Source organism: Vigna radiata, chromosome 5 (genome assembly GCF_000741045.1).
Source record: "Vigna radiata var. radiata cultivar VC1973A chromosome 5, Vradiata_ver6, whole genome shotgun sequence".
In the NCBI taxonomy this organism is placed as follows: Eukaryota; Viridiplantae; Streptophyta; class Magnoliopsida; order Fabales; family Fabaceae; genus Vigna; species Vigna radiata.
Genome location: NC_028355.1, coordinates 684,659 through 695,826, shown reverse-complemented (window position 1 = coordinate 695,826; position 11,168 = coordinate 684,659). Strand labels below are relative to the sequence as shown.

The window sequence follows — 11,168 nt, the reverse complement described above, 5'->3', positions numbered from 1 at the left end:
ATATTTGCCCTAGTTGCCAAGGCCTCTTATTTTTCTAAATATATATTGTGTTCTTCTAAAACAACGCCTTAGAATTTTTCCTCCAAATTCGGAAAACATAAACTTCATCATTCTAAACTCATATAGCTAAGCTATAATTGTTTTAATTGTTACTTTTAGAATTTTGTTTCATCCATATAAATTTTAAGATGTTTCTCACCAATCATTCTGATCTTCTCTTTCTATCTATTTTTGGTGTATATCACCACCGTCGTTGCCATTAATATACGGTGAAAGATTTACACCAGAAGTTTAAGAAAGATGGAGGAGATGGAATGTGGTCATTATGTGGGTCATGGGTATGTGAGCAATTGGGGCATGCAGTGCGAAAATATGCGTCGCCGTCGATGTACAAGTAACGCACCGCCGTCCACGGTGGTTTCTGGGTACACAAGTTATTTGAACCGGACAGAGTCCGAAATGAAGAGGCCGTGGCGCGTGGGAAAGGACAACTCTTATGAAACGGAGATAAATGGATCACTGAGAAAGATACCATGGTTGACGAAGAAAAAGTATGGGACGATGACCCATAATTGCTAATCCTCAAAGAAAGCAACACAATCAACGATTTTGCGTTGTTTTCTTTTGTAAATCACATGAATCTATCATAAAACAATTTTTGGTTCAACTCAGATAGAATAATCATAAAAAAAATCAAATAAAAGAATCTCCAACATTGAATCTAGTTAGAACAATCCTATACCAGAATCAAGTTGGAAGTGAAAACTGTTTTTTATGCTTTGGTGATTCAATTTCAAAGTTTATCACATCAGTTTTTTGTGTCCTCGTGATTTTGCCTTGTCGTTCTCTTTTCTGCTTTTCACTTTAAGTTGCGTACTTTGTTCTCGTAATTTGATTATTTTTCTTAATAAAATTTGGTTTATGTTGTATACATATGTAATAGAAAACTTTATATTAGATCTACATGTACAATATATTATTTAGGTATTTAATTTGATAAAAGAATTATTTTTATTTCTATATTAATAAATATAAATATATTTTTCTTTTCTTTTTTATATATTTTCTTGTTATCAAAAGAATTATTACGTATAAGATAATAAAAGTTCTATTTATTGTCAAAATTCGGTATTTTTTAGACTTTATAGTTTCATCTTTATCTTTATTATGGATCTTAGTTTTACAATTTATCAATAAATATTTTTATGATTAGTAACGTCACTAATATTTCATTTTTTGTTATATTTTTTTATAAATAAAGAAGAAGCAAGTTGAAAAAAAAAAAGAAGAAGTCAAAATAGACGTTGAAACTATTGAGTTATTAATAAATGCCACAGAGGTATCCACTGTAATGTCAAAATTTCATTTAAGAGAGAATGTCACCATGGGAGGTATCCAAGAAATCTGAAAATGGGAACCTAAAAATTGGCAACTTAAGAGAGAATGTCAATATATATATATATATATATATATATATATATATATATATATATATTATATTTTTATTTTTCTTTCTAATTATATTTGAAGTTAAAAGATATAAATACCCATATTCTAAAAATAATTAGACACACTTCGTCATCATAACACACCATAACTTACATCTTTTAATATCATAACACACTGTAAATCACTCAATACTATTATTAGGTAATCATCACTATTATCTATAATTAAAAAATATGAAAATACAAAGCATCAAGTTTCTGATCAATATATAAATAACATGTCAACAAATAATTTATCTTAATGTTTATCTTATATTAACATCATATCTTAATAAAATCAAATAATTTTTTTTATTAAATCTTTGGATAAAATAATATCTATAAACCTATCATAATTAATAAGACAAATACACAAGGTTATCTAAAAACTATAATCAATTGTTTTTCTTTTTAATTTTTTGCATATTATATATTAGTTGCATTTGAGAATTTGTTTATTTAAGTGTTAGAATGGACTAACTTGATTCTTTTGGTTAAAAATAGGTTGAGATTATTTGACTTGTTATATTCTAGCTGAATTATTATTCCATCTAGTTAAAAAAAAAACATGGTAAATTAACTCATACTTTTTACGTCATTTTATTATTTATTTTATTTGTGTAATGTATATATTAACATTTCTGACTGGTTAATTAACTGTAATAAAAAAATAGAGAAAATTATTAATTTTGTATATTAAAATATTTTCTTGTAATCAACAATTGCAATTTAATTTATTTGTAGATATTAATTGTTTAAATTAAAATTTTATTTGTATTCTTTAAGTAATATTTTAGAATTTTAAACTATTTTTTTATTTATATGAACCAATAGACAACACAGAACTACTAATGTGAACCCACCCACTATTTCACCTGCCTTATATTTGAAGAACACATTCCAATACGGGGATGGTACACGTGTCATTTGGCAATAGGTGAATCGATCCTCGAAATCCAGAGATTCGGTGACGTTATCAAGCTCCTTGGACCACCCTTTTCCCCGTTTGGAATTTGAAATCCCATCCCTCTCTAGAGAGACGTTATAAACTCTATCTTTTATATTTATTTATATTAATCAACGTATTTCAAAATATGCATTTTTTAAAATTTTGAAGCAAAGTTTTAAATTTACTACTTCATGCAATAAAATTCTCTTCTCTGTCTCCATTTATTAACACTTGAAACATTGTCTGTCTCTCTCTATCATCTCTCTCTCCCAATTCCCCAAAATTTTTCCGTTTGCTTGAATTTCTCTGTGATTACCCATTTCGTTGTTTCAACTAAGTCTGTCACAGTGAAACAATATAATGCTCTTGCGGTGGGTGCGTGCTTCTTCCCTTTCACTCCACTCAAATGCTTAGCTGACCAAACTCGTTGTTTCAACGTAAGTCTCCAAAGATTGCAGCTTTTCTTCATTTCTCTTAATGGGTTCTTGTCGTTGCCTTCTTCCTTTCTGATTTGCGTTTGAATTTGGCCGCTTTCTTTTCTACTTGTTTGTACTCTTATTGTCATCACGTGTGCTACTTTTAGTTTTTGGATTCTGTTCAAGTTTTTATCTTTTGAATGGCCTGAATTTGGTGTTTTTGGGCTTTCCATTCGTTGTTTGATGGGAAACACTTTTATATCTGATTCATTTTGGTGAGAGGTAATGCTTGTGTGTAATCACAGCCTCTGTATGTCTTTGTTCGAACTTTTGAATCCATCAGCAGGACTCTATAGGATTGGACTTTTGTAAAATACTTAAGATCCAAACAACCTTTGCTTTTTTCGAACAATTATCAATTATTAGGATTGCTGTTTCCACATTTGGGTTGACTTAAATTTTTTTCTCTGGATCTTTAGAATTTTCTTCTTAATTAGTTGAACCAGGCTATCGATGTCTATTTGCTATTGATTTGGACTTAATATGATTACTTTCAGGTTTAGCAACACCAACAAAGTTACGATACTATTTTGTCTAGATAAATTGGACTATTAATTGTCTGGTTGGTTCTCAAAAAGGAGATTTACATAAGCAAAATATGAACTATGCAGTGGATTTTAGGTTTGATGCACTATTATGTGATTGCTTTTCTCCAAAGGAGATCTAGAGATACAGAGAACCATACTATTCAAATCTGGTCATTGTGTTTGTTTGAAGCTTTGGTTACGATGTTCCCTGTTAATAGTCCCATATGTATGTGCCTGTTTTTTCCTTTAATATTTCACTATGTTAGCTTCGGTAAGTCTTTAATATTTTTATCATTTGACTAATTATGTTAATATTTCATGCTAATGCTTTCCTGATGTGTCATGAAGGTGTCTTTAAGTGAGAGAAATGACGTTGTGTGATCCATGTAGCTGGTCTCATCTAGTGGGATGAGGCTTTGTTGTTGTGTGTTGAAGGTGTACTACATTCTGCTTTGAAAATGGGAGTTGAAAAAGAAGGGACGAAAGGTGGAGGAGGTTATGTTGGTGGTTTTTTCCAGTTGTTTGACTGGACGTCGAAGTCCCGTAAGAAATTATTTTCGGCCAAGCCAGATTTGCCTGGTAATATTACTGTATTCATAGAACATACTGGCGTTTTTATTTCTCTTTTCAACTTTTTTTGGAATTAGTTACACCAAAAGTTTATGGTTCTAGTCATTTTTGTGTTTAACTGTTGGTGATTTTCTTTCTGAATTATCTGCAGAGACTTTAAAACAGGGAAGAAGAGTCGATTACAATGTGGCAATGCCAATGACACAGTCCTCCTATCTGGTATTATATGTCCTGCAAATTCATCTGTTTTTTCTATGTATATGTTTATGTTATGAAATTTGTGGTTACTTTGTTTAATTCTCACAGGTTGATGAAGATGAAAGTGGTGTTGGGGCAAGTCTAAGAGGAAGTTGTGATCATAGTTATGCTTCATCTGTTACAGATGATGAAACATTTGGTACAAGGGCTCCTAGTGTTGTTGCCAGGCTTATGGGATTAGATTCCTTGCCTTCTTCAAGTTTTGCTGATCCTTATGCTACCCCATATTTTGATACCCGGTCCCTTCAAGATGCTCAGTACTTCAAGAAAAATTTTGGTCACCAGCATGACCATCAGACCCCATGTTCTGGAAAGCTGGTTGAAAAGGTTGCGGGCTCATCTAGGAGCTTCATTGAGCCAAAGCCGCAAAAGGCCATTACCAGGCCAATTGAAAAGTTCCAAACAGAAGTGTTGCCTCCAAAATCAGCTAAATCAATTCCTGTTACACACCATAAACTTTTGTCCCCCATCAAGAGTCCCAGCTTTGTTCCCACCAATAATGCTGCATATATAATGGAGGCTGCGGCAAGAATTATTGAGCCTGGTTCCCAAGCTAGTACCAGGGCTAAGACACCTTCGGTAGCTTCATCAGCACCACTGAGAGTGAGAGAACTAAAAGATAAGGTGGAGGCTTCACAAAAGGGACCTCTAATTGGGCCATCCTCCATGACCTCTAGAACTCGAGATCTAAAAGAGAAAAGGGAACTTCCTCAAAGAACGGCCAGGCTTTCCGTATCTTGTCAAAGATCGGTCGAGTCAAATGCTGCCAAGTATCTCAAAGGACAATCTTTGAACAGAAGCTGGAATGGATCTGTGGATATGTCCATCAAATCTCCTACACACGAGGAAGAAGTTTCTTCTTTGAAGAATAATAAGGGGAAGTCCATTTCGCTTGCAATCCAAGCAAAAGTGAATGTTCAAAGAAGGGAAGGTTTGAGTGCGACTGGTGGAAGAAGTATGACGACCCAGAAAGAGAATCCTGACTTGAAATCCAACCAACCAATGAAAGGAAGCGTGCAGAAAAATTTTCACAAGAAATCTTCTACTCAGAATTCATCTGGTGCTCTCAGACAGAATAATCTGAAACAGAATTATTCTACTGACAAAGACAAATTACCATCAAAGCCATTGACGACCAATTCCCACAGTAGAAAAGTTCTGACTGGGGATTCCCCTTACGGACGTCATAGAAGCTCCAGTAATAAATCCATTGCAAAATCTAAAGTTGGATCCAGAAAGTCAGCTATGGAGGTGACTGATAGTGAAAAGGAAGTTTTATACACCAGCACAAACAATTTTCCTAGAAAGAAAAGGTCTACAGACAAGGACTGGAATGATAGGGTTGTGGACAATTTGTTCATTGAAAAAACTCAAAACACTGCTAAGTCTAACCTAGTGAGTAATAAACAAAATAGTTGGGCTGAAGATGTAAAAAAGAAAGACATGGATGTAGTTTCATTCACATTCACCACACCATTAACTAGGAGCAATCCAGGTTTTGAGACATCTGGACAAGCTGCCCAAAATACTAATGGTCTTTCCCTGGATCAACGCATTAAAAGGGTGTTGCTTGACCCAGACAGTACAAAGTCCCCAATAGGATACAATTTGATTGGTGGTGGTGATGCCTTGGGTGTCCTTTTGGAACAGAAATTGAGAGAATTGACATGTATGGAAACAATTTGTCATGACTCTTCTAAAGTGAGGCAGCCTGCCATTACTCCTTCTGTATCAGATGATCAAGTAACCGGATTGAATGTAGTTAACCTCAATCCAAGGTTCCAACAGAAAAAAGACCAAGATGTATTCTTTACAGGCAAGTTAAGCAACAACTATGATTCAGACATCTCCTTCAGGGGTCTTCCTGAATTATCATTCAAGCAGAACTCATGGGTATGTGACAAATTTCTTTTTAATTCTTGTTACTTTTCTTTTGTTGTGTTTCTCGTTCAAGCATGTTAATTAGGACAGTATAGGATCACTTGTTAAAGGGCCAAACAAAAATAATAAGTTAGGCTTGTTTGCTTATAAAAGAAACAGAAGATATAGATTCATTGCCTGTTTGCCAAGAAAATTAATTTTCGTAGGAAATATAGTTACAGGTAAACATAAAACAAAAATGCAAAAATGCATTTCACTTCGAAGTCAATATACTTAAAAGAACTGAAGTACATTGTAGCTGAGAAATGCAGTTTTGCGCGATTAAATTGAAATGACATTCAATTTCTTTGGTCTCCTTTGGTGCTTGGTTGCTTGAAATGATCGTTCGTCTCTTATGGTTATATGTTGCAGCTGGTTTCGGTACTTTTAGCCAACTTAGATGCGTGATTAAATCTTATGATAAACAACTGACTTTTATAATGCGAAAAAGTTATTTTTTGAGGCAATTAATTCAATACCAATTTTGTAATGATAAAATAAAATGGTAAAAATTACAAGTCCAATTGCATTGAATATCAGTATTAATCACCCACCATTCTACTTACTGATGGAATATTCCTTATGATTTCTGCATATTGAGTAGGTGATTAACTCAAGTTGTTTACAGATTGATGAGATGGAACCACAGTTACTCAATTGCAGACACCCAAGTCCAATCTCTGTTCTCGAGCCTTCTTTTTCAATTGAAAGTTGTGAATCTTCATTGAGCACAGATGTTACTAGTACAGAAGGTAGTTTTATGCAAAATATGGCATTTAATTACCTATTTTGAAATTAATTATTTCATGACTCAGGAATGCTAATACTATCAACTTTCAGGAAGCAAGTTGTGGTCATCTGTTCAAGCTCAAGAAGTTCAAGGCTTGAATTTTTCGAGGAAGTTCTATGCTTGTGAAACTGATGCTGAGTTATCCGATTCTGCTTCTTCAACCTCAGCTGGGAACATGATGAAACACACAAGTACGGTCACAAGGTTTGGTAGTAGCTCAAGGACGTGGGAGTTGGATTATGTGAAAGATATATTGAGTAATGTTGAGTTGATGTATATGGATTTTTCCCTTGGCCAAGCTAGTGAGGTTATAAACTCTCATCTATTCAAACAGTTGGAAGGCCGGAAGGGAGGGTTTAAGTGTGATGAGGAGTCTAGGATAAGAAGGAAAGTTACATTTGATTGTGTGAGTGAATGTTTGGACTTGAGATGCAGGCGTTATGTAGGTGGAGGATTCAAAATGTGGACCAAGGGGCTTGAAATGGTGAAAAGAAAAGAATGGTTGGCAGAAGATGTGTACAAGGAGATCTCATGTTGGAGAGGAATGGGAGACTCAATGGTGGATGAGCTTGTGGACAAGGACATGAGCAGCCAGTATGGAAGATGGCTAGATTATGAGGTTGATGCCTCTGAACTCGGATCAGAGGTTGTGGACCAAATATTTAATTCTTTGGTTGATGATGTTGTCTCTGAAATCTTGCAATTGTAAACATCTTGATGATTTGATTTTGAGGCTGTTTGAATATGAAATGTTGTCTTCATATTAATTCATTTATAGAAGAAGTAGCTTGCATTATCAAGTCTTTATTATTATTGATAGTTTGGATGATGAAACTGCTGCTTTTTCCATGGCATTGCACATGGTTTGATATGTTTGAGCTAAAACTGAATGAAATATAACCTAATGTGTGTGGCTTAAATGGGTTCATACAATGTAAGCAAACTCTAATACTTACACAACCCTAGCTTGGTTTTAGTTTGCTTTTACAAAATGGTGAAAAGAGAAAAATACGTTTTCACAAAGTAAAAGTGAATCTAATCTAAGCTTGTTTGTAAAATAATCTGTTGAAACACATACAAAACTTTATTAATTTTATGACACTTTACAAATAATTAATGCAATCTACACGACTTTCTCATTCATTCACCCTCCACTTCTTTGAAACTCCAAATTTCTGATTGAATAACAAAACCTCTCTCCTTGGCCACTACCAAACTAACCTAAACCTTACCTTGGTTGTACAAGCATATCAATTTCTAGGGGACAAAAATGTTTCCAAATTTTTGGTTTTTTAATTTACACTTCAAAATCAAATTTTCATTAAAGGTCAGGCAATATTTTTTAATATAAAAAGTGATAAATAGTACTTCAGAACTGATAATATTATAGATAAAATGGTATGAAGATAATATAATGGATAGTACTAATCATATCAAGCGTGGGCATTTGGTCTAGTGGTATGATTCTCGCTTTGGGTGCGAGAGGTCCCGAGTTCGATTCTCGGAATGCCCCTTGAATGTTTTGCTTTCAATTTTATGTTTTGAATTTTGTATTATTTCTAGATACGAAACAGTTCATACGATTATATATCATTAATCTGTTCCACACACATATTAGATACAACTCCATATACGTATATAAATACCTACTATTTTCCCATGTATAGGTTATTATACTACATATCACATGAGTGATTAATTACACATAAAACTGAGAAGCATAGATAACTGTTATGAGCATCATATTATGTGAAATTTGGAGGTAATAGAGCTCGTCCCATTGCGATAACAGCAAGTCCCATTACAGCATGGCTAGCAGTAGCCTTTGGAGAAGCTTTGTTTTCTTCATTCTGAATGTGCTCTGCCACATTGAAGTTTCCTGCATCACCAAAAGGTTACATGAACTTATACTAGACATGAAGTTGTTTTAATCTGCAATCTTAGTATATGTACCTCTCTGAGAGCCATAGCTACATGCAGCTTCGATTGTGTTTCTGATGTCGTGGATGGTTGCTTTGTTGTAGAATATGAAGTTGCTGAAAACGTTATTCAGACAATTGAGGACCAAGTTGGTCTCTGACAGACATGGTCCTTGGCAGAACATATCAGTTTTCTCTTTAGGCACGTTCAGGATTCCTTTCTCGTTCAATCTGCATGATTCTTCACACCTGCTATAAATCTGATACCCCTCACTCAAATATCAAACTCTATCCCATCTTTCAAAAAATATTCACTACATGCATGCACTCCAAAATATTTCACACTTTTTAATCTTTGAATTTTAAATTTATAAACATTGAAAAGGAAAAATTATACATAATTAAGATTATTTATTGATCCATTTCAAATTATAAATTAAAAAACTAATATTAATTATTCATAAATAACATTTAAAAAAAATATTATTTATTGTCATCTTTTTTAAATAAACACTATCTATTATTCTTCTGATTTAAAAAAAAACATTATATATTAAGTACTGTCTGTGGTTAATTCTGTCGTAATAATGGATATTTAAGTTTTTCTTTTTTTAATTTACTAGAAAGAATTAATAATATATACCCAATTGTACCTCAAATGAATTATTTGAGACGGCTAATTAATAACTTTTTTGAGTTACTAATATATTATTATTTCAGATGTTTTTATTAGCCATTTCTTTGTGATTATTTAAAATTAATTAAAAATAATAGAATTAGGAATGAAGTAATTGGGTAAGAGTCTCTTGACAAAATTTTATAATTTAAATTTAATTATAAAGTATTTTTTTTTTCATGACAGTGTTTTACTTACATTTTTCATAGTCAATACTCTAATGAAAAGTATCTCACCTAGGCGTGAAAGGAATATGTATAAATAAGAATAGAAGAAAAAATTATTAAAAAAAAAAAAAGAGTATAAAAATTGAATTTTTTTTAAAAATGCCTCCTTGAAAAAACGTAAAATTCAGTTTAGGCACTCACATATCTATCATTGAAACATTGCAAGGCTTTTGAAAAAAATTGAGTAGGATCACCAACCCCACCACCACCGGCTCCAAACTCACCACCACCACCAACTCCGACCCCACCACCACCAATACCACCGCCATCACCACCGATCCCGCCTCCACCACTACCGATCTCACCTCCACCACTCCCGATCCCACCACCGGTATCGCCGAATCCACCACCGATCTCACCACCATTCTCTCCCTCCGACCCGTCCTCATCAGCATATACTGTGTCAATTATGGGTTAATACGTGAAACGCAACAAAAAAAAAAAAAAAAAAAAACAAAACACAGTTTCATCTAATCTTGTTAATGGCGTACCAAAGTTTTTCCCAAACACACAAACATAAAGAAGAAGAAAAGCTAAAACCCAACGCTTGACAGTGATTCCGAATGCCATCGTCCAAACCAAAATTTGACGTTGGAAAATAATTGAATTTGAGCAGACTATATAGTAATGCAAAGTTACCATGGTTGCACATAACTACAAGAAACAGTTAATTAGTTGACAGCATTACCAACCACTAAAATTCACTTTTTTCTTAATCAAACTTTATTAATAAACTGAAGTTGTGCATCATCATTATTCCATGTGTTTTTCTAATCACACTTAACCTCCAACTGGATAAACGGCTCAACATAATTAAGAACATAGCAAATAAACATAAAAAAAAATTACATTATTATGTATTCGGTGTAAGCTCTTTCTAACAGAGAAATCCAAGAGATTTCACACCAATAAGTTAACAATAAATTTATAAATTATTAAGACATAATTTTCAATTTAAAATTTTAATATTCATAATTCTATTTATATATCAATCATTTTATTCATTTTCATTTAATATATCACTTTCAAAACATTTTAAATTCCTACAAATACAATAAAGGATTTATATATTTGTGAATTCTCTAATATTTGATGGCACAATAAATTTAAAAAAACAAATAGAATTTTTAAAAAGTGAACTACTTTAAGAAGTGAATTTTCAGTTTGATTCAATTCTTTTAACTTGTAAGATAAAGTTTGTATCCACTCAAATATTATAAAATTGTCTTATTTTTAGTCAATGAGAAACTTTTAACACATCTTTCTTACATTAAAATATATACATTTCAAACGTAAGACTAAACATTAATGAATAGTCTGATACGCATGAAATAATATGTTCAACAAACAATAGGGAGTGTCACAATAG

At 32.8% G+C, this 11,168-nt stretch overlaps 2 protein-coding genes and 1 non-coding gene across 4 annotated transcripts; 2 read left to right on the top strand and 1 right to left on the bottom strand.

Annotated features, from left to right (window-relative positions):
- The first annotated feature begins 2,631 nt into the window (after positions 1-2,631).
- On the top strand, positions 2,632-7,773 carry LOC106760121. 2 transcript variants are annotated; one of them, XM_014643558.2, is made up of 6 exons: positions 2,632-2,873; positions 3,799-4,018; positions 4,161-4,228; positions 4,316-6,160; positions 6,816-6,939; positions 7,028-7,773. In XM_014643558.2, the coding sequence occupies exons 2-6, from the start codon at positions 3,898-3,900 to the stop codon at positions 7,684-7,686; spliced, it is 2,817 nt and encodes a 938-aa protein (XP_014499044.1). In that variant the 5' UTR covers positions 2,632-2,873; positions 3,799-3,897; the 3' UTR covers positions 7,687-7,773. The 2 variants fall into 2 exon arrangements, with proteins under 2 accessions (XP_014499044.1, XP_014499043.1); XM_014643557.2 differs by having other exon boundaries at positions 3,788-4,018.
- A 645-nt stretch (positions 7,774-8,418) lies between these two features.
- TRNAP-UGG lies at positions 8,419-8,490 on the top strand. The gene has a single exon. It is a non-coding gene; the product is annotated as a tRNA-Pro (tRNA).
- Positions 8,491-8,551: 61 nt separating this feature from the next.
- Positions 8,552-10,402, bottom strand: LOC106760198. The gene is made up of 4 exons (XM_014643661.2): positions 10,291-10,402; positions 9,941-10,197; positions 8,931-9,156; positions 8,552-8,856 (listed from the first exon to the last, which is right to left on the bottom strand). The coding sequence occupies exons 1-4, from the start codon at positions 10,367-10,369 to the stop codon at positions 8,723-8,725; spliced, it is 696 nt and encodes a 231-aa protein (XP_014499147.1). The 5' UTR covers positions 10,370-10,402; the 3' UTR covers positions 8,552-8,722.
- Between the last annotated feature and the right edge of the window lie 766 nt (positions 10,403-11,168).

Coding starts and splice junctions, on each gene's coding strand:
- LOC106760121 (XM_014643558.2), top strand. CDS start 3,898: ATGGGAGTTGAAAAAGAAGGGACGAAAGGTGGAGGAGGTTATGTTGGT. Junction 4,229..4,315: donor TGACACAGTCCTCCTATCTG/GTATTATATGTC, acceptor TAATTCTCACAG/GTTGATGAAGATGAAAGTGG. Junction 6,940..7,027: donor AGATGTTACTAGTACAGAAG/GTAGTTTTATGC, acceptor ATCAACTTTCAG/GAAGCAAGTTGTGGTCATCT.
- LOC106760198 (XM_014643661.2), bottom strand. CDS start 10,369: ATGGCATTCGGAATCACTGTCAAGCGTTGGGTTTTAGCTTTTCTTCTT. Junction 9,157..9,940: donor AATGTTTCAATGATAGATAT/GTGAGTGCCTAA, acceptor GAGGGGTATCAG/ATTTATAGCAGGTGTGAAGA. Junction 8,857..8,930: donor TAGCTATGGCTCTCAGAGAG/GTACATATACTA, acceptor TTGGTGATGCAG/GAAACTTCAATGTGGCAGAG.